This window comes from Meriones unguiculatus, chromosome 2 (assembly GCF_030254825.1).
Source record: "Meriones unguiculatus strain TT.TT164.6M chromosome 2, Bangor_MerUng_6.1, whole genome shotgun sequence".
Lineage (NCBI taxonomy): Eukaryota > Metazoa > Chordata > Mammalia > Rodentia > Muridae > Meriones > Meriones unguiculatus.
The window spans coordinates 17,957,929-17,981,639 of NC_083350.1; the positions used below are offsets into that span (position 1 = coordinate 17,957,929).

Genomic DNA, 23,711 nt, shown 5'->3' on the forward strand with positions numbered 1-23,711 from the left:
AAAAACACAAGTTCTGAATTCTGCTAACATATGCCAGAAAACAAAACAAAACAAAACAAAACAACAACAAAAACAGCTGAAAAAAAATGATTGTTCTGTTCCTAATATAGAACATGAGCCTGGAAAGTCTTTGAGCAGCTTTCAATCTTTTTTTTTTTTTTTGTCCATAATACAACCACCCTCAGGAAAATGAAGTAATATAGGAAATATGACCCAATCTTAGGATGGAATGTGGAATTAAATACAAATGTCTAGGAATTTCTAAAATAATGGATATGTGGATATTTTATGTACATGATCACTTAGTATTTCTAAATACTCTTTATACTACCTTAAACATTTTGGGTCTTAGTGGCCTAGCTATTCCCCACACTAATAGAGTATGTATGGCAATTGTGAATCCAGCATGGATGTGATATGGCTTCTCTTCAAAGTAATCCCCAGCTGAATCAATAAGACATTATGAGCATTGACATATATTATAAAGTATGTTCTATATGCTGTATGTAGTGTACAAAGCAAGAGTAATGACAATGTGGAGAGACACAGCTTAATCTCTCTGGAACTAGGAGAGTGGATGGGACACAGATAGGACATTGCATTTCAGTCGGATCCTAATTGAATATCACTTGAAACAATATTTTTCTTGAAACAAGGGATCATAAGTTAAAAGATGGTAGCTGCATGGTAGTTCATTGAAAGCACAAAACATGAGAAGAAAGGCAGAGTAAGAGACACCAGAAGGAGAGTGGATTTGTGGAACAAGTAGGCTTTTCACAGAGGAGTGTGCAACAACTGGACTGCAGTGTGAGAGACTCTAGACTGTCTCCAGAAGGTGAGCTTGTGTCAGCTGCTGGATGAGGACAAGACACAAGCAGTGGGTATGAACTGACAGATTACATGTGTTAAAACGAGGATTGCCAATAGAAAGTAGAAATAACTATGAAAGTCAATGAGCAAGACAAAACAGGAGGAGCAATTAGGGTTAGATTGCAAGCATCAACCACACCAGGAACTCTTTCCAGACATACTGACCTATAATAAAAGTAACGGAAGGAGAGTTCTGTCTCCATGCTAATGTCCTAAGGATGCACATCATGCTACCTTGTTCGCTTTGCCCTCAAAAAGCAACCGTGTTTTGCTGTTAATATGTGTTATCTGGAGGATTCTTCTTTCCATATTTCCTCATTTCCCAACCTCAGCAGCATTCTCGATTTGCCAAGGGGACTGAATTCTCACTCTTCAAAGGGAGAAGAATTCACACCCATGCCAGTGTAGAGTCTATTTTTCTCAGGTGAATGAGCAAAAACAAAATTCCCTCCCAGAGTGGAGAGAGGACTAAAAGGAATGACAATGACAAGATCTGCCTGTGCTATCTGGAAGTTTAAAACTTGGTATAGCATCCTTTCACCTGGAACAGATCTAAGAGCTGTCCCTTTCCTGAAAGAGGCTTTCTTAGATTACATCCTGACCCAAAGTTCACTCTTTTACAGTTAGATTCATTAGATGCAAGAATTTGTGAAAAGCTGTAACTACACATGAAGCGGAAATGTTTAAGGTCACCTGAGACAGCTTTGCCCATGCAAGAAATAAGTGTCCTCATTAGCAACCTCCTTGCCACCCCAACCCCCAATAATAAGGAGGGCAAGTTTTCTACTGTTGCTTTCTAACAAGAAGAATCAGGCTTCATTCCTCATTCTCTGGGGATTCTGTGAGTAAGTATATGGCAAATTGATTCTAGAATACACAGGCTACTTGCTCCCCTAACTTCAGCCAAATGAGCTCCACACACAATCTCTGAGTAAAGACCCAGTAGGAACCACAAGTGTCATTGGAGAGCAGGCCAATAGTGTAGAACTTAGGGATTCATGTTTTCTCTTGGTGTCTGTCATCAAGGACCCACCCTCTTAGAAATCTTATCATGTTTGCTATAGAAGTATTACCTATGAACATCTGTTAAGTATTTATTTAGTTTTCAGATTAATATTAATCATATAGATAATATTGATGACTTTTTTGGTTGTTGTTAGTACATGTGCAAAACTTCTTCACGCAGTTTTCCCTTAACTGCATATAACATTTCCCAAGATGTTGTGATGCTTTTTTGATTTAATAGTAAAACAAAAGACTCCATATTGCTTGCCACGTTTTGCCTCAATGGCATACCAAATTTAGTTATTTAATTCTTTCACACTGTTTGTGGATAGTATCTATTTTAGCACCCAAGAAAACTGGGGAGAAGGCAAATTAACAAAACAACAATTAAAAAAAAATCCATCCAAATTCAGTTCAGCACTGACATACATGGTCTGTATGACATTTCATTGGGATTTTATTTTGACATGGTAAGCATACTTTTGAAAAATGGCACATAAAATTGAAATGTTAAGTGCAGTCCTGCACTAAATAAAGAGGCTGGGGTGCAGCAACAAGTTGAGGACAACCTGCTAAACATAAGGAATTGCAGGCAAGGCTTTCCTACATAGCAAGGTGTTATCTCAAAACAAAACAAAACAAAGCTCAAAAAAATAAGTCCATAAATTTTTAAGTGTAATCACTGCTTAAACTACTGTGAGTCTACAGTACAGAGTTGCATCAGCGTTTGTTAAGGGAAGCAGAAGTAGAGGTGTCTCAGAATTGCTGGCATATCAAGCATGAGATATTCCTGTCTGCATGTAACATATAAAATCCAAAGAACTTTTTCTGAAGTTGCTTTCTAACCACTTCATGTGAAGTTGAAGGGTCAGTAATTCCTATCAGCAAATATTTTACTTTTGTGAGACAGGATCTCCTTATAACTTCCTCATCAGCCTGGAGCTTTCTCTGTAGATCAGGACTGATCTCAAACTTGTACAAAACTGCCCGACTGTCTCCTGAGACCTGAGGGCAAATGTTGTGCAGGACCAGACCCAGCTTCAGTGACCATATCTTACATATAAATATGGCTACAACTGGTTGGGAGAGCTAGCTAGATGCTGATCGAGATTATGGAAATCTGAAATATTTCTCTCCTAAAGTTTATCCAATTTCTTTGAATGTAAGCGATATTTTCATTATTGGGAATTCTTTATTATTATTATTTCTTTATTAATTACACTTTATTCACTTTGTATCCCCCTGTGGTTCTCTCCCTCCTCCCATCCTAATTCCTCCCTTCCTCCACCCTCTGCATGCATGCCCCTCCCCAAGTCCATTGATAGGTGAGGACTTCTTTTCCTTCCTTCTGATCCTAGTCAATTAGGTCTCATCAGGAGTGGCTGCACTGTCTTCTTCTGTGGCCTGGTAATGCTGCTTCCCCCTCAGGGGGAGGTAATAATTGACCATATCCAAATTTTCTCTTTTTCTATTTTACTCTCTCTCTCTTCCTCTCTCTCTCTCTTTCTCTTGCTTTTCTCTCTGTCTCTCTTTCTCTCTCTGTCTCTGTCTTTGTCTCTCTCTCTCTCTCTGTGTGTGTGTGTGTGTATGTGTGTGTGTGCGTGTGTGTGTTAGTATCTACAGAGGTCAGAAAGTGTGCACTGAATCAATTGGAACTGGAGTTTAGGCACCTGTGGGCCACCTGATTTGGGATCTGGGATTTATACTCTTTTCCTGTGATAGAGTAGGAAACACTGTCACCACTGACCCATGTCTCCAGGCCTTCATATGCATGTTTTAAACCTTATTACTTTGAAGAAGCCTATTTCAAGGCTGTCCTAACATGATTTAGATAATACCCATTTTATCCAAACCATTTTGCAAGTGTAAAACAGGGCCAATAGTGAACACTTTCTCTCCCTACTGATGGCCAAAATGTCCATCATTCAGGTCTCAGCTTTGATGGCCACTAAAGTGATTGAGAGTATAGAACAAATACCATCGTATGATACACAGTATATGAGAGACACATCTCTCACAATGATTTCCAAATGCTCATTGTTCCAGTTTTGCCTTTAAGACAACAAGTATACTAGTAACCAAGACCCAAATAGGCTCTTTGTTTCCCTGATCCTGGAGCAAGAGGATGGAGCTCCAAATGTCACTCCTTTTAAGCTGCAAATCCTTTGGTGAAGATGTATCTCTAAATCTCACTTATGGCTCTATAAAGGAATGATGATCGAGGAATTCTGCCTATATTAAAAGACTGACAAAACATAAAGTAGCTAATTCTATAAAGTCAAGAAAGGAGTTCTGCAAAAAATTGTCACATTCATGCGCTTCACATTAGCAAGCTATACACAGGATGTGACATCTGAATAAGAGATTTCACTTTCTTGTTAGCATTGATTATTTTTATTTTAAACATACATATTTCTGCAGTGCCCTATGATAATTTGTTGCATGTACAAAATGTATAATGATCAAATATGGGGATTGTTGGCATTATTTTTATCTTCTTAAACCTGTTTTGTCATTTTTGATTAACTCATAAGTATGTATGTTTATGGGCATTGTGTCAAACTTCAGTACAGAAGCGCAATGTGTTCTGATCAAAAAAGGAGACTGAATATTTCTCTCTTTTATCATTAGAATGTATTCATAGGCAGAGCTAGTTTGCTCTCTGTTGCTGTGATAAACACCATCACCAAAGGCAACTTGAGTAGCAAAGAGTTTAATTCATCTTCTACTTCCAGGCCAGGTAACTTCGAAAGAAGTTGAACAGGAACTGAAGATGAACTAAGGAAAAACTCTCCTGGCTGGATTGTCCTCTGGCTCACTCTGCCTCATAACTAGCTTCCTTGTACAGTCACACTCTCCTGCCTAGGGCTGAGTCACCCACAGTGGGCTGAAGCCTTTTACATCAATCATCAACAGAGATGATAGCTCACAGTCATGGCCACAGGACAAACCTGTGGAGGCAATTCTTCAGGTTGAGTTTCTCTAGGACAGAAATACTCTAGGTTGTGACAAGTTGACAGTAAAAACTAACCATCACTAAGGCTTTGAACACTGACTTCTTGGTTATTTGTAAAACACATTTTATAGAATATTATGAATTGTGCCCGCCCTAACACTGGAGTGTATTATTCCTTCTCTGTAATATTTTGGTAACTACTAGACAGTTTCCCTCCAAATCTCTTGCATCCATCTTGCTTAACCTCTAGTATTCTATAGTTAGATAAAATGCTATTTTTTTAGACTCCATGTATAAGAACATGAGATATTCACCTTTTCTACCTCATTTATGTCACTGAAGATAATCTCCAGGTCTAACTACTTTCCTAAAGACTGATGGCTATACCCCCCCCCCCCTTTATAGCTGAATAATGTCTACTGTGTATTCACACACATAGTTAACCATCTATACATGATGGACATCTAGGTTGGTCATATCTTAGCTATCGTGAAAAGTGTAGCAATAAATACAGGAGTGTGGATGCCTATTGGTAATTGACAGCATTTTAAAAATTATATTCTTGGGAATATAAGCAGGAAATTATATGATAAATCTGTGAACAATGTTTCTCCAATGACTACAGGGGCCTTCTATTTCTATTCATTCAATATTATTTTTGCCTATTTAATAATAGCCACTATGGCTGGCACCAATGACACTATGTATTTTATTATTAATTTATTTTTTATTAATTACAATTTATTCACTTTGTATCCCAGCTGTAGCCCCCTCCCTTGTCGCCTCCCAATACCACCTTCTCTACCTTTTCTCCTCCCTTGTCCCCTCCTCAGCCCACTGATAGGTGTGGTTCTCCTCCCTTTCCATCTAACCCTAGCCTATCAGGTCTTAACAGGACTGGTTGCATTGTCTTCCTCTGTGACCTGGTAAAGCTGTTTCCCCCTCACGGGGAAGTAATCAAAGAGCCAGCCACTGAGTTCATGTCAGAGACAGTCCCTGTACCCCTTACTAGGGAACCCACATGGAGACTGAGCTACCATAGGCTACATCTATTCAGGAGTTCTATGTTATCTCTATGCGTGGTCCTTGGTTGGAGTATCAATCTCAGAAAATATCCCTTTGCCCAGATTTTTTGTTTCTGTTGCTCTTCCTGTGGATCTCCTGTCTCCTCCAGGTCTTTCATCTCCTCCTTCTTTCATGAGTCTCAGCATCTGCTTCAATATCCTGCTAGGTACTATATGCTGGAGAGGACATGGAGAAAGGGGAACCCTCTTCCATTGCTGGTGGGAACGTAGACTTGTACAACCACTTTGGAAATCAAGCTGGTGCTTTCTCAGGCAATTAGGAATAGTGCTACTTCAAGATCCAGCTATACCACTTCTAGGCATATATACAAAATATGCTCAAGTACACAAAAAGGATATTTGCTCAACCATGTTTGTAGCAGCTTTCATCATAATAGCCAGAACTTGGAAACAACCCAGATGTCCCTCAACTGAAGAATGGATGCAGAAATTGTGATACATCTATACAATGGAATATTACACAGCAATGAAAAATAAGGAAATAATGAAATTTGCAGATAAATGGTGGGACCTAGAAAGGATCATCCTGAGTGAGGTGTTCCAGAAGCAGAAACACACACGTGGTATATACTCACTTATAAGTGGATATTAGACATATAATATAGGATAAACACACTAAAATCTGTGCACCTAAAGAAGCTAAGAAAAAAGGAGGAGGCTGGGTAAGATGAGATCAATCCTCATTCAGAAAGGCAGACTGGATGGGTGTCAGAAGAGGGAGAAATCAGGGAACAGGGCAGGAGCCTACCACAGGGGCGTCTGAAAGACAGTATGGTTTTGATTTGCATTTCTGTAGTATCCAATGTATTTGGAAAACTTAAGAAATTTTTTTTCAATTATTAACAATTCTTTTATAGACTTGTAATTTGCCTATGATATAATTGATAAATTTTGTTCTTATTAAAGGAGGATTGAGAGAAGAAGAGGAAGAAATATTAGGTAATTTAAAGTTGAGCTAACTGGTTTCTACTGGATAGTATGAATATATACAGCACAGGAATCACCACTCATGTTCTTTGAAGCTTAAGAAAACATCTGAAAATCTAATGTGTAATTATACAAAAACAGGTGTCAGTTTAAATGTGTCCAAAATATAGAACAAAACTCAATTATAGAACAAAATTAACATGTACATAAAATCCCTGTGAGAAGTTATAAAAATATTGTCTAGCAATAAAATGAATAACACAATCCAACAGTCTCAGAATTTCTGTTTAACTTTACATAATCAATTATGTGCCAAGGGTCAGTGAGCAGGTGAAGAAGGTCTAGAATTATCCCTTAAAAATATTTTACTGCTTCTCCTTGTTGAATGTCAGTGTCACCAGCCACAGAATTCTTCATCCTTAATGATGGGCTATAAATGTCCCCAAGCTCTGTAGAGTCACTTTTCTTTCCGATAGGAGAAATGTCTTTGTTGGTCAGCTTATTGAACACGTGGGGACACAGTCTGAAGAACAAGGCAAGGCAACGTATGTGTCTTATCAGTTTTGTATGAGAAGATAAATGCAGTTTCTTCCCGTAACTGAACTTAAAATAACCATAGGAACCATAATTCTATATGTAAACAAATGCTTCTCATGTGCATTTTGTTTTCCCACCCCCCAAAAAAAATGCATGAGTGAATTTGTTGACAATACTAACAAAGTGGAGTTATTAAAACCTTGAATTCTATCTTTTGCTGGATTTTGTATAATGCATTCTCCTGTCTGGATTGCAGATATTTCTTTTTATTTTATTAGCACTTTTATTTTATTTTTTTTTTTACTTTTTATTTTTTCAATGCAGTTTATTCAGGAACCTTGAACAATCATCTGACCCTGGGGAAAGCCAGCCCACAGCTTAAATAGCCTCTGGTAGCCAACCTCAGCATGCCACGTGGACAATGTAGATAGGTCCACATACATGGAAGCAAGCCAGATCCTCGGCCTTAGTCAAATAGCAATTTTATTTTTTAAATTAATTTTATTGATATATTTATTTATCACAATTTATTCACTTTGTATTCCTTCTTCAGCTCTCACTCTCTTCTCCAAACAGTCCCACCCAACCACCCTCTTCTCCCCCTATGCCCTTTCCCTAGTCCCCTGATAGAGGAGGACCTCCTTCCCTTCTATCTGACCCTAGCTTATCCGGTCTTATCAAGTCTGGCTGCATCATCTTTCTCTGTGGTCTGGCAAGGTTGTACCCCCAGGGGGAGGTGATCAAAGAGCTGGTCACTGAGTTCATGTCAGAGACAGCCCCTGAACCTCTTACTAGGGAACCCACTTGGAAACTGAGAAGCCAATGGGCTTCCTATGAACAGGGCATCTAGGTCCTCTTCATGTATGGTCCTTAGTTGAAGTATTGGTCTCTGCAGGTCCCCCTTGGCCCAGGTATTTTGGCTCTGTTGTTCTTCTAGATGAGCTCCTGTCCCCTCCAGGTCTTTCTATCTCTCTCTTCTTCCATAAGGATTCCGGCACACTGCCCCTTGTCATGACTTTTTAATTCTAAATTCGAAACTGTCAAGTAACAAGACTTTAATTTGCAAGTTGCAATGAGAATGATGTCTTAGACATGCTCAAGCTTTGCAATGTCTTTCTTCCTTTGAGCCCTTTTCATTCATTTTATTTTCATAACAAATCTTAACATTTTAAAATTTTATCCCAGAGTCAAAATTGCATACACCCCTGTATACTAAACAAAGTTTGGGCTAATGCTTTCATTTTAAGATAATATTTCTCTTCAACTTGATTTCCTAGGGAGCGAGCTTTGAATACAACCCAGCCTGGGTCCCTTCAGCTTACTGTGGGAAACTTGAAACCAGAAGCCATGTACACCTTCAGAGTTGTTGCCTACAATGAGTGGGGACCTGGGGAGAGTTCTCAGCCCATCAAGGTGGCCACTCAGCCTGAGTGTGAGTATGAAAATGGAAGGGCAATTTTAAATGCATTTATACTCATCTATCATATCCTCGCATCCTTTTATAGAAGCTTTTGAGGTGACAATATGGAAGGGAGATTTTGTAGCAACACATTGAACATGAGCACTTTCAAAAGTGAACTGACATTTTAATGAGACAGTGGCCTTACTGAAACCGTAATAGGAAATTATGAACTAGAAAGACATAATACATCCCAGTCTTCCAGACGCTTATCTTCCAAGAAGCAGCTTACCCTACCTAACACTTTTTCATCAGCATTTCTTCCATTATTTTTTTATACTGGTTATTTTCTATGAAGTCTAATATTAAAGAACAAAAAAGCCTAATGGCATAGACCTTTTAATCTTAAGACCTATTTAAAAACTTAAACCTGCACTAAATATACTCAAGAAGCTCCAGAAGTAGAATCAAAGCATCGGGAGCATATGCAATTGCATCTATGTAGTACACCATCCTCTAAATCTAACCACTGTATTAAAATGCATATCACAAACAAATGGGATGAAGACACTAACACTTTGAGATTTAAAAATTTCTATGTTTTGAGTTCCAAACTGAAACATTCCTCTGCTTTGTTAAGCTTTACTTATACATTTTCCAGATTGGTTTAAGGGAAAATTACAGACCATCAGTTTGTCAACTTATATTTAATAAAACACCATAATCTAAAAGTTAAATTCACTGAAGGAGTATTTATAAATAAAGAACATTACATCACATACTGTATTCCAGCTCCTCATTTCCAATTAATAATAGTAACTCTATGGTATTTTACTCCTATTTATATTTTGAAAATCTCTGTTTAATGTAAATATAATTTGAATTTTGGAAGGAGATGACATACAAATTAGAAACACTTTAACTAGTAAAGACAAAAAAAATCAACCTTTGATGGGTGGCGGTGATGCTTGATTTGAATCCCAGCACTTGGGAAGCAGAGGCAGATGTATCTCTGTGAGTTGGAAGCTAGCCTGGTCTACAGAGTGAATTCCAGGTCAGCCAGAGCTACACAGAAAAACCCTGTCTCAAAACTGAAGTGGCTGACCTTCTAAGGACTGTGATATCACTAATTTGAAGACCATAGAGAATCTGAATCCTTGTAGATGATTGACCCTTGGAAAGAATTACACATTTCTTCATGCTAGCCTTTATTACAGAGACCATATAGAATAATCATTCATGAAAGCAAAAGTGAATAAGCCTTAATATTCACATAAATATTTGCTTTATGAAAACAATATTCCATATGGTAACATCAAAAGCATCATGACATATACATTTCCAACAGATAGTAAGGGCCCGAGTATCTTGAGAAGAATCATGTAGGTAACTGATAGGATCATGGGGTAAATGAAAACATGTAGGCATTTTATTGGATATTTAAAAGTAGTTCAGGACAACCAAAGCCATTATTTCCACATAGTTATTTTAAACAAGAGGACAGGCAACCTTTGTGGCCTTGCGCCCATAGTGTGTATTGCTCCCAGAAATTTGTTCCTAGGAAACTTGTATTGCTTCACTCATTTACATCACTAGACAAAGTACCAAAAAGATGGCTTATCAGCTAAGGGCCTTGACATCAAGCTTGATAACCCGAGTTTCTATCCCTGTTCCTCACACGATAGTATGAGAGAATTGACTGCTATAAATAGTCTTCCAACATCTATCCTTGCTTGACCTGTGATATATGCATACCCACCTACAAACACACACACACACACACACACACACACACACACACACACACACACAAATAAATAAATGTAATAAAAAATTGAAGTAGCTAGGTAAAACTGATATGGTGGCACATACCTGTGATTCCGGCATTTGGAAGATTAATGCAGGAGTATCATGAGTTTGGTCTATCCTGTGCTACAAAAAGTAAGATTATGCATCAAAATACAGAAAGAAAGAAATACTGACAACTAAATCACATTGTTAATATATTTAAGTCATCAGTTTCCTTGCTGACTTACTCTTTATATTCATGTCTTAGTTACTGTTCTATTGCTGTGAAAATACATGATGATCATGGCAGCTTTTATAAAAGAAGGCATTTAACTTTCTTATAGTTTTAGAGGGTTAGCCTGTGATCATCATGGTGGGAGGCAGACAGGATGGGCTGGAGCAGAAACTGAGTGATTTGTATCCTGGGCCACAGATAGCAGGCAGAGACAAAGACACTGAGACTGCCTGGGGCTTGTGAAAACTCAAAACCCACCCCTCTGGCACACCTCCTCCAACAAGGCCACACCTCCTCCATCACAACCGTAATCATGCCTCTTAATCCTTGCTAAACAGTTCCACTAACTGACCACCAAGCATTAAAACATGTCAGCCTATAGGGGTCATTGTCCTTCAAACCATCACAGTTCACATATATAGAGTTGGTTTGCTTTTATGATTATTTAGTATTTTAATCAATAAACTTGAGTTTATTGATTAAATAAACTTATTTAAATAAACTTATTTATTTATTGATTAAATAAAGTTTATACATTATATAAACTTAATGTATATATATTATATATATACATTAACTATACTTTAAATATCTACGATATCTATATGTCTAATTGTATTTTAAAAATACTTATGGCTAGATTGGCAGCTCATGCCTATGATTCCAACAATTGGGGAGAAGTCGAGGTAGGAGAATTGTCATGAATTCAAGTAAAGATTGAAGAACAGATGGAAATTATTTTTCAACACCACAAAATATGTAAAGGAAAATAAAATAAATTCACCCACCCAAATCTAGTCTTGATAAAATATGTTCTACCATATTTAATGCAAAGTTGGAGTCAATAATTTTTTTCTCATTCCTAGAACTTAACATATACATATATATATGTATATATGTAATATACATACTAAGTACATAATATATTACCTTTCTACTCTCCTCAATATATAACATGTATATGCAACACACTTTATTTTAAGCATGCTAACTATAAAAACACTTCAAAATTAGAAATAAAAAATGCTAATACATTATTCTAATATTGAAATCTAAACATGACTATAATTCCTTTTAGAAGATCATATTTCTCTGGAATATCTGAATTATCCATATTTAATCTTAGTGTTTTCTAGAATTTTTTTCACACATTATGCAAGACCAACTGGTCACAATCATTTCACATTTCTGATAAAACTGGGAAAGTCAGCCTGGCTTTCTAACCATGAACACCATGTTTTCCTTTTCTCAATAATATTCTTTTAAAACTTCCTACTTTAAAAGTGAGGTGAGACTTTTGTTTTTGGTTATTGTTGTTGGTTACTTTTGTCTTTTATCTTATGCTTTGTATAAGCACTAATGATTTGAAATCAGGAAACCAAAACATATTTTGACTATGACTGCTCATAGGAACACTTCTTGTGATATGTGGTCTGCTATTTTAATGTGACTATTACTTTAAGTTAACATATATAGCTATGTGTATCCACAGACATCCTGAACTATAGAAGATGCAAAGAGTGGCATAAAATGTACAGTGTATTTTGTGAATGGCCACTGTGTGCATAATACTATTCCAGGCCATTTAAAACACTTACAAAGGAATATGCATGCAACATAGTAACAGTACTGACAGAACTTGGAAACTTCCTGAGGAAGTAAGCAGTGCAAATATTTAATACCAAAGCCTCCTCAATAAGAGAACTTACAGGAAGTTGTTCAGTAGAACACAAGCAGAGCTGTATGTCTGTTCATGAGCATGATAAAGAGGTGACCATGGGTTCATTTCTTAATGCTTAATCGTTTTACACTCGCCTCTCAGATCAATGCTTTGTTACAGGAGCACTGACATCATGCTTTCTGTGTCATTCCTTCCTTACCATTCAGAAACAACAAAATGGAGTTAGCACTATAGTTCAGTGTTGGAGAACTGAAACATGCCCAAAGGCATGGGTTCCATCTGGTACTGCAAAACAAAGAAACAAACACATAAACCAGACCCTAAGTCCTATAAACATGCTTTACTTAACAGCTGGCACAAACTATGATGAAGCAATTTAAGAACATAAAGTATCTACTCGAATGTTACTGATTGGTGATATTGTTACATGTAAAGATATCTGTCTCAAAACAATGAAAATGGAGATTCCTTCTGCTTTAGAAGTGCTTTTCAGCCTTGAATACCTTTTCATTAAAGAGCCATGAGGACTTTTGGATTCTCTTCAGTTTTGGTTGTTATTCATAGCAAGTCATTTTCAATAGCCTCTGGTCTCTAGTAGTGTGAACATCATTTGCCATTGTGGATTACACTATGACTTGACTCTGTTTCTGAGAGTTCTTTGGTTTATTCACCTTTTCCTGAGTAGTTGGATAGACAGGCTCAGTTCAGCCTATGTCAGCTGCCTGTGCATACAAAATAGCCTTTGGAAAGCAGATGCTAAATTACTATTCTTCAATGTATTTATACTGAGTACTATGCAGCTCACTTGTTACATTTATTACAAACATTATGGTAAATAAATTGCATTATCATAGCTGATAGACGATGCAGTCAATTCCATTCTAGCAATATAAAAACATCACTAAGATTACTTAATAACACATGAAATGGTGAGGATGGCATACTCAAAATGTCTGAGCTTCTTCGACTTCCACTATTAAAAAAAAAGTCTACTGTCTGTATTTTTAGAGGATGTACCAAGTTGTATTTCATTATGTGGCTAGAATTGACACATATGAGAGGAGAAATTTTGTCAATATTTCTTACTAACAGAAACATTTTATCTTTTGAAAGCAGATATGATCTGGGTTTATATTTAGTTGCTGCTTTTACTGATGGTTTCCCAAATGTGATGTAGTAATCGTATACTAACATTGCACAGCTTTTATACAAATTTAATGTCCAGATATTCATTTTACTTGAGTAATCATTTCCATTAGAAAAAAAAAATGTGTTTGCAAGGAATGCAACCTGATGAAAATATGTCTGCAATATAAATCATCAAGAATGATTTCTACAAGCACATGCATTGTGTAGTGATCACTTAGAGAGATCAACAGTCTAAGATTGAGTTTATAAAATAATAGCTTAGAATAAAAAAAGCCTGATTTATATGAAGGCAAGTGTCCTCTGATTAGATCTTCCTTTTGCTAAACCTTTGCCCTTTCTCCCTTGCTTTTGTGGTGTGTAATTTCTCTGCAGTATTATCAGGCAGGATTTAAGTCCCTGCCTGTCTAAGACATGTCTAATCTTTTTAAACCACATGTGGCGAATTTTTGAATTATTATGTGGGGACCCCATAAAATGCTGTTAAGGCAGTTTAATCATAAACGATGTTAAAAATGGATTGAGAGCTCGAGTTACAATACAAATCCTGTTTGCTAGAACACAATTCAATTGTCCACAAAATTCTTTTGTAGTTAAGAATTCAAAGTAAAGTTCTTAGGTCTACTATGTTCTTTACATGAGAATATAGCGAATGTGACCTCTCAAGCTGAGCAACTTACAAATACATAACATAGATGTGTAACAGTACTTACTTTTTCCTCCTTTGATAATTATTTTAAATTATAATAGGGTTCTACTTGTATGGTAGTTATGATAAAAAAATCATCTTAGAGGCTATTCTTTAAATATTGAGACTTCAATTTTCTGAAGTCTGTAAAACTAGGTATTATTTATTTCACCTTGTCACAGGCTTTAAAAGTGCAACGTAATCATAGGAGAGATGCTAGGTCTTGTCTGCCATCTAGGAGTCAATCAGTATTCAGAAGTCACCTAAGCCCATCAAGAGGAAGATCAAATAAGAACCTAATAACAACTGTCCAGAACTGTAAAACAAGTGATGCACTCATACCTGTATTCACCTCAGTACATAAGGTTAGCATGAGACTATAATTCAGGAGTAGTGTGATTGCTATGTAGCTCCCCTATGCAAATTGGTTAGTCTTTGAAATTTCAAAATATCTCATTGACTTATCCTCTTATTTTGCCTATTGTAAATCATAGTGGCCTTAAATAAATTTAGGTTTTATGATCAGAAAATAATATATCATATTATAAGTGTGATACCACACTGTTTTGAGTGATTAAAAGGTACTAATAGAATAAGAGTTGCACTCTTCATGATGGAGATGAGAAACACAAGTTATATTTCTTCACAATTTTACGAATTAAGTAAGTCATTTTTACGTACATTGTGTCCTGATCATTTCTTTAATGATCTGATCTGGTTTCCAGTAATCACTGTCTCAATTGCAAAGTGATTTGAATGAACATTTGAAATAATTATTCTGGCATTGTTGATGCCTGGCCAGTTGATGGTGATCTACATACAAGTCTAGACAGTAAGAGTAGGAAGAAAGTAGACAAGAATGGCTAGTTGGTCTCTTTTTGCAGTCAACAGATGTTGAAAACAAATTAAAAAGTCTCTCAACGCAAAACATATTTTCAAGTATTAGAATCGTTACAGGTGGCACCTCATAGCTCAACATTCTTACTGACACAGGACATAAGAAACCCATTTGGATTTAATTTTCAGTTAGGTGAGATATGATTTTATGATGACAAATATTAGTTAAAAACTAGCAGTAATTTCAGAGGGATGGGGGCGTCAATAATTGTTAAAGGAGGTCAAAGCAATGAAATCACAGTCTTTCCCTATCTCACAAACAATAAATACTTTACGTTAAATTCTAACCTGAGCTGCAGACTAGATTAACTCTCTGCACCACGTATCTACGGACATTTAACTGGAATGAAATAAGCTTCATGTTCTTAGTCACAACAGCTACACTCCAACTTATCAATGATACCTAAAAATCAGATCAATTTAAAACCAAAGTTAAACTACACTCCTTTAAACCAGTATCTCTGTTCTGGACAGTATAGATCACCTTTCCATGACTGTAGGGTGTTCTCTCCCATGGTACCAGTCTGAACACTGTGTTAGTAAATGAGGAGAGAAATGCCAGTCAGGGCATCCTACCCGTTCTCAAGGCTCTATGACTCTAATAGGAGCTCCTACTATGGTGAATGCACTGAAATGTAGCTAGTATAGACCACAGTAATGAACAGTTTTATTACTGTGCTTCCAAGTTGTAAGATCAAGGTTAGCTATAAAGAGTTTATGCAATATTTTATCAAAAACCAATTTCTCAATGCTTTTATAAAGTTCTTAGGATATAAAATAAAATGTTAAGAAAACTAAGATTATTTATCCCTTTTAGGGCTGAGGGGAGAGGTGTTTGACTGGGCTGTTTCATTTAAGTTCTTATAAAAGGCACTAACTTCTTAATGATGGCTGAGCCAAAATCTTGTCTTCAAATGCTACACTTCATCATACTGTTGTCTTTTGGGTAGTACCAGAAGGAATCCTGGAAATGAAACAAGACACAGAAAAATAGAAGCATCAGAAACATTAGTCCTACATTTTTAGTGACAACATATTTATAAAATAAATTTCTGCATATTATAGTTGATGATGGGATTTATTTATTCTTTTCAATATAAAGTTATTATTCCAAAAAGTCGCTTAATTTATTATCAATGTATAATTTATTAGTGCTTTATGCACAAAACATGTTAGCTTTTAATACTAATTATTTTGGAATATTTTAGAGCATGAGCCCACCATATTGGCACACACCTGTATTCCTAGCACTCAGAAGACTGACTCAAGAGGATCATAATCTTGAGTACACTCTGAAGTATTCTCTTTTTGAATTGTACATATAATATATATTAATTCTCTATAGATGTCAGATGGAAAGTCAGCAAAGATTATCTCCTATCCTCGGGGATTCCTCTTAACCCTGTCAATTGTTTCTTTAGATAAACCTTGTTATGGGAAGGAAGTGGAGAAAAGAGCAGGGTCAGAAAGGAGAGAGAAAAGAAAAGAGGGGAGAAATGAAGGGAGATAAATTATGTCTATCCTGATACAAGAGCCAATCAAAATTAAATAGAGTTCACTTTTAATCACTTCTTTATAGATGCTTTTAAATGTAGATTATCTTACGACAGCTATAGAAGTAGTAGATTGTAAATGTTTTTCCCCAAATCAATAATGTGATGAATGATTGTTCTTTTAAGTGTGAAACTCTTGCATTCTATTACTTTAATAAATTTAATGTGTCTATATTGAAGAATAATATCTAGCAGACAGTCATGGGCACAAGTGATTTCTATTTCATAAAACTCTTTCCATTTTAGCACAATCTTCCCTGCCACGGGGCAAAAAGTAGATATAATCTGTTAGGTAGGAACACAGTTTCTGATCACAGAACATTTTACAGGCAGGGGAATTGCTGTGGTTTGCAATTGAAAGATTTTAAGGTGAAGACAATTACTCCATATAGCCATAGGTGTTAAAATGAAACTTAAATGGTCACCATTAGTTCCCACAAGTAAATGATCAAGGATTTTATTTTTTATTTTTTCATCATTTCACCATCTGGAAGTTTGGCTGTGGAGCAGTGAGACCACAGACAGTGACAGAAATCATTCGTGGTCACCTTCTTTAAATATGTAACTTGAGCTGAAAGTGTCCTGAATGGAAACACAGTGAAAGATGCTCACGTGTGATAGCTCACAAGTCATCCAGGCTTTCATTGTGGCTCTTTGGTTTACTCTGTAACTGGGGGGCAAGTTTAATTTGTAAGTCTGCTCCTTCATATGTAAAATAAAGAGAATATCAGTCTTGCAGCTATGTCATAAGGAATAAAAGAAAACTTTTCAAATGGGAATATTTGTGCATACCTTCACATGAAAATTGGGATGACTGAAATATTCCCCCTGCTTCTACTGAATTTTCAGGCCTCAGTGTTGTTATTGTTGTGATTTTCTATTAGTTCATCACTTGATTCTAATTGTTTATATGACCGTATTAATATAATGTGTTATTCTACTACTTTGGGCTATTATAAGTTTCTTTTATTTTTCCTTTAAAAGTTTCGTTAAATAGTTCAAGTACAACATTCTCCTCCTGGCAAATTCATCTTGGCTATTTTTTCAGTCTATATACACCCTTGCTTTTACTATTTAAGTTTGTTGGAATCTATTCTGGCATTGATTGATTGATTGATTGATTCATTCATTCATTCATTCAATCAATCAATCAATCAATCATTCATACATTCAGCAAATAATCATTTTGTATGCGTAGTGAGATCCTCTCTATTTCTTGGCACCAATAATTTGACAGTTTATTAACAACAAAGTACTTACCCTCATAGGATCCATAAAGCTATGATGAAAATGGACAACAAAGAAAATTGTAAAAGCATAAGGAATGACTTCTTTACTACACAGAGAATTAGAAAAATATAGATAATTTGAGAAAGGACAGACACTCTGAAACAGGATGATAAGAAAATGTCTTGGTGAATCTAGAGCAGTGCCAGAAAATCTCTGGCCCCAGGAGGTAATATTGAACATAGCCGATAATATTTGCCAGTATCATGGGGAGAAATAACTAAAGGTATCTGGGCCGTACCATGGGAAGGAGCAGCATGCACAAGAGATTTGGGAGGTGGCAGGTTTTACTTTGATATTTTGGAATCTGTCTTTAACCTCACCCCAGCCCCACCCCCAGAGGAGCAGCTGGACGAGAGGGTAGGGACTGATGGAACTCTCAAGATTAAATGGTATCTTGAAGATAATTTAGGTTTCCACAGTAATGAAATTGGGGACTTGATAGGTTTCCTTTGGGATAGGAATAATGAATGTTGCTGGATATGGGATGGGAGCAAAGATAGAAACTGGGTTTAATTGTAGGTCTTGGTCTTCAGAATATATATGAATTGTTGGAATTTGAAAACTGAGGGGAAAAGCCAATTTGGAGGTTGTACAGGGAGAAGAGGTATAAGACTAACAAATTTGGATACTTTTACCTTGATAGATTTAGCTCTTAAGTGTGGTCAGCTATTCAGACTATGAGCTTTAAGAAATTACCCAATACTTTCACTATAAAATAAATAAAATGCCCCATGCGACCAGGCTAATAGGCAGTGAAATGCAATGTTTAGCTTCTATGTTGGTGCAAAGGTAAGCATGACAATCACAAAGATTTCTTATGTAGTAACCCGTTGGGGCGACTGTACCCTCAGATGTCCCTTGTGGATGTGCAGCAGTCACAGACACAATGCTGTGAACTTGTATTAAAATGCTGGCCATTTGTGGGAAAACCTCACTTTCATAATCCTCCCTCTCAGGTCTGTGAGGTATAATTTGATGTGGCCGATACCAGAAAGAATGGACTAAAAGCAGGTTTCAGATCAGCAGCCCAGTTTTCCAGTTGCCAAGATTTAACAAGGATCCTATCCAAAACTGTCAGGACAATGCCAGCATAAGTGTTAGCTGAGAGCCAGCTCGCTCTCTGATGTGTGCTTTGTCTGTGTTCATTAAACTGGAGGCAGAAGACTAATGTGGTAACAATCACAATGATCTACAGGTTGAAACTTAATGTTCTATCACTGCATTACGATCACAGAGGCAGAAGTCTCGTTTAGGACCAAGTGAAGGCTACAAAATTAAAAAAAAACGTTTGACTACTGGCTTTCAGCATCCCTTTTCATCATCATCATCATTGTCATCATCATCATTATTTACAATGTATTCACTTTGAATCCCAGTTGTAGCCCCATCCCTCATCTCCTCCCAGTCCCAGCCCCTCTCCCTCTTCCTCCCCAATCCCTCTTTCCTAGTCCACTGATAGAGGAACTTTTCCTTCCCTGCTGTCTTACCCTAGCCTACCAGGTCCCGTCATGACTGTCTAGATCCTCTTCCTCCATGGGCTGGCAAAGTCACCCCACCAGGGAGAAGATATCAAGGAGCAGACAACTGAGTTCATGTCAGAAACTGTCTCTTCTCCCCTTACTAGGGAACCCACATGGAGACTTGAGCTGTCTATAGGCTACATTAGAGCAGGAGGCTCAGGTCCTCTCTATGCAAGGTCTTTGGTTGATGCAACTGTCCTTGCATTTCTCCCTGGGCCCAGTTTTTTGTTTGTTTATTTGTTTGTTTTCTTGGTCTCCTTGTGGGACTTCTCTCCCCTCCAGGTCTTTCTTATATTCTCCTTCTTTCATAAGACTCCCTGTACTCTGTCCAAAGTTTGGCTTGTGAGTCTCTGCATCTACTTCGATTCAACAATTCTTTTTGTTCAGCCCTTTCCAAATTTCAAACTAAGGTGGTTTGAAGAACTGTGAATTCTGGGCATCCAGATTCCAAAATGTTTACTCAGTACCAAGTAGGCTGTTAAATTTACAAAGGACTTTGGAATTGTAGCTTCCACATTGAACTTCACAAAGAACAAACTTGGGGCCTATAGAGCTTAAAGTTTGACCCAGATGATCAATAAACTGTAGGCTCTAGAAGCCAATGCTTAGAATCTGGACTCAGCCTTCACAGTGCTAGTAGCAGGCTGGACATAACTGCAGTTCCTTCTCCTGAATGAGCTGAACAAGATTGAAAACAAAAGTCTTGGGTTCCAGGCTGACATAAAATACATATTTTAAGAAAATGACTTTCCCATTCTGAGTCTTGGTTTATTCTTACAAGGATCATACTGTCTCTGCTATCTAAGAAACCTCCACATACTGGGTGGTCTAAAACAACAGAAAGATAGTTTCTCATCATCTTGAGCCTATAAGTATGGAACCCAAGTGTCAGTAGGCTACTCTCTAGGGGAATAAAAATTTCTTTACTTTTGGTTGCTGATACATCCTGGCAAGGAGAGGCATTTCTTGGTTAGTGTCTGCAATGTGTTAGTCTCTGTTAGGATCATCTCATAACCGGAGAAGGCATCTGAGAGACTCTACCTAGCAATGTTTCAAAGCAGAAACTAAGACTCATAACCAAACCCTCGGCAGAGTGCAGGGAATCATATGAAAGAAGGGGAGTTAGTATGATATGGAAAGGATAGGAGCTCTACAAGGACCAAATATGTCTGGGCACAGGGTCTTTTCTGAGACTGACACTCAACCAAGGACCATCTATGGATATAACCTAGAACTTCTGCTAGGATGTGGCCCATGGTAGCTCAGTAACCAAGTAGTTTCCCAAAGTAAGGGGAACAAGGACTATTTCTTATAGAATCTCAAGAGCAGGCTCTTTGACCTCCCCACCCCCCAGGGGAGGAGCAGTCCTGTTAGGCCACAGAGGAGGACTTTGCAGCAAGCCCTGATGATACCTGATAAAACAGGGTCAAATGAAAGGGGAGGAGGTCCTTCCCTATCAGTGGACTTGGAAAGGGTCAGGGAGGAGACCAGGGAGGGAGTGTGGGGTTGGGGAGGGAAGGAGGGAGCGGGATACAGCTGGGACACAGAGTTAACAAAATGTAACTAATAAGAAAAATAAAAAAAAAGAGTCTTCTTAACTCTGGGTGGGTCTCTGGGCATTTTTCTCTCTTTTAACAACGAAAGCATTCATGTCGGATTTAGGAGTTAGGTCAGTTATTCTAATTGTATCTGTAAAGAATATTCTAATGTTTTACAACTCTGAAACTGTAGATAAACCCTCCCATTTCACAGTTGCAGAGATAAGAGGAGAACTCTTCAATGCATTATGCCTTCCTACAAAAATTGGTAGAGAGTGAATATAAATTGATCATGGAATAAGCACATCACATTTATTTTTACCTAATTAAATTAATAGTTGTGTTTTGTATATTTATATAGGTCAAGTTTTTGCCTCTCAGGAAAAATTTTTACATGAATTACTGTGTTGACATTTTTTTTTTAATTTTTAAATATGTTCACATTTTGGTTCTTGGGAAAAACAACAACAAAACACATGACAGCAACTACAGCCAAACAAAAGAATTGTGACCTCCCGAGTGTCCTTAAGAGTATATTTGGTGTTGTTCTTACCTCCACAGACTCTTCCTTAGACACCTCTAGGACCTAGTACTTCATGAACATTATGACTAAGCTGGTAATGAAAATAGGAGGTGACTAAACTGTGCTTGACACAGACCATTCTGACATCATCAGGCAGACTTGGATTGTCAGATCCCATCCCTTCAGATTTTCACTAATCACCGATATGTGATAGAGCGAGTTATCCTGTCACAGCGGACAACGCCTCCCCCAGACATCAGAAACTATTACTACAAATGCCCAGTGCCTGTCTTCAGGTTGTTGTTCAATGTAGTGTCATAAATCCTCTCACTGAAATATTACAGGTTATTGATGTTGCTCTTGGTTGCCATCTAGAACTTGACGTTAAACTCCTGTCAAATCATGGGGCATGGAGAAATCAAGCTGGTACTGATTTGAAAGCTTCAGCTCTATCTGCAAGCCAAATTCCTAGTGTCAGAAGGCGCCCTCCATTCTTCCAAGGGGAGAATCTCATCAACATCCTTATCTAACTATGAACTCTGTGTGTTACAATAATGACTGGATGGAGGCAGAGGAGCCCATGAAGTCCCATTCTGTCTGAGGAGTTACTGGCAATCGATGGCTACTGTTGGGGGAAGGAGGTCTGTAGGCTTTGATTTTTTTTTTTTGAAGCCTACTTTAATTGGGGTTCCTAAATTGCTCTGCCTCTCTTCCGGCCCCCCAAGCACAGGTAAGGGAAAAAAGAAATTTAATAAGGACATGGGATGTAAACCTCTATAGACGTAGTTTCTTGGGGTGATTCCATTCTTTATGATCAGGATATACAACAGTCAACCAGCAAACCAGTAAACCAAAAATCCAGCAATCCTGCAACCCAGTAAAACCAAAAGCAGCAATAAGGACCACCACCAGCAGCCAGGGCATCAGCAACCTCTTTGAGGTGTTTTCCAAAGTGTTTCTCTCTGGGAGTGCATGGAAGCAAAGCATTCTCTCTCTCTCTCTCTCTCTCTCTCTCTCTCTCTGGGCTCATGTTTATACATTTTTAGAGTCCGAACACAGATGTTTTTCAGCTTACGAAAAACATGCCCCCAACACAAGGCAATTTCCAGATGACAAGGATAACACACCCTCTCAAGAGGCTGTTTATCAGCTGACCCCCTCCCCCAAAATGCTTCTCATGAGGCTGTTACCTCCTATGGATTCCCTTACCCCACACTTGGGATTACAACAAAAACATATTTACATAAAATAAGCAAAACTTCCACTACAAAGGTCAGTTTTGTTTTGTTCTGTTTTTGTCAGGGAGACTCCATAGAGGCTATCCATACTAGAACATACTTGGAAAACAGTCTCTGAGCCACCATCTGGCTTAATCCAAGTCCTGTTTTGGCAGAATTAAATAGAATAAAAAGAATAGAAATAGAGGTTGAGTTTAAATTTACCACAATATCCATACCATGGAGTGAAGTGTATAAAAACAAAAATAAAAAGGAGACTTTCTTGGAGAAAAAGGCAAAAATATCTTTATTTTTAAAATGACTTTAATGACATAATATTATCATCAATTCACCACTGTGAAAAGTTGGTATAGCAATCTTATCTATTGCTATATTTGTAAAAGCATGACATTACAAGTGTTATAATATCCTGGATAAAATATGATAACTATTATGTTAGAGGAGCATATTGAACACATATTATTTTAATCTTAATACTAAGGTGTTTCTCTAGCCAAGTTTTACTAGCGTTTTGTAGTAAAATATCATCACTATTTTATTTTTCCAGGGTTTATTCAATTTATATTTTAAAAACATGCTTACAATTACTCAAAATGCATATTTTTTTACTCCCAGTAGCTTGATATATAACAAAACATAATATCTAAGTACAAATAATAATATATTGCTTTGACAGCTCATTCATAGTTTGGGTATTTAAATTTAACAGTTGATTAGTTATTAACTTGGAAATATGAATTGCCTTATGTCTTCATTGTTCATATAATATTTTTGCTTAATTCCTTAACAGTATTTAATCACTTTTCCTAGTCTCATCACGAGGTTTCCAATCACT

General features: G+C 37.1%; 1 protein-coding gene across 2 annotated transcripts in view; it reads left to right on the top strand.

Moving 5' to 3' along the window:
• Dcc (DCC netrin 1 receptor) overlaps nt 1-23,711 on the top strand; it is a 1,165,274-nt gene that overhangs the window by 829,180 nt on the left and 312,383 nt on the right. For both annotated transcript variants that reach the window (XM_060377064.1, XM_060377065.1), the window contains exon 9: nt 8,658-8,812. In XM_060377064.1, coding sequence (XP_060233047.1) covers nt 8,658-8,812 — 155 coding nt within the window. The remainder of the gene's footprint in view (nt 1-8,657; nt 8,813-23,711) is intronic.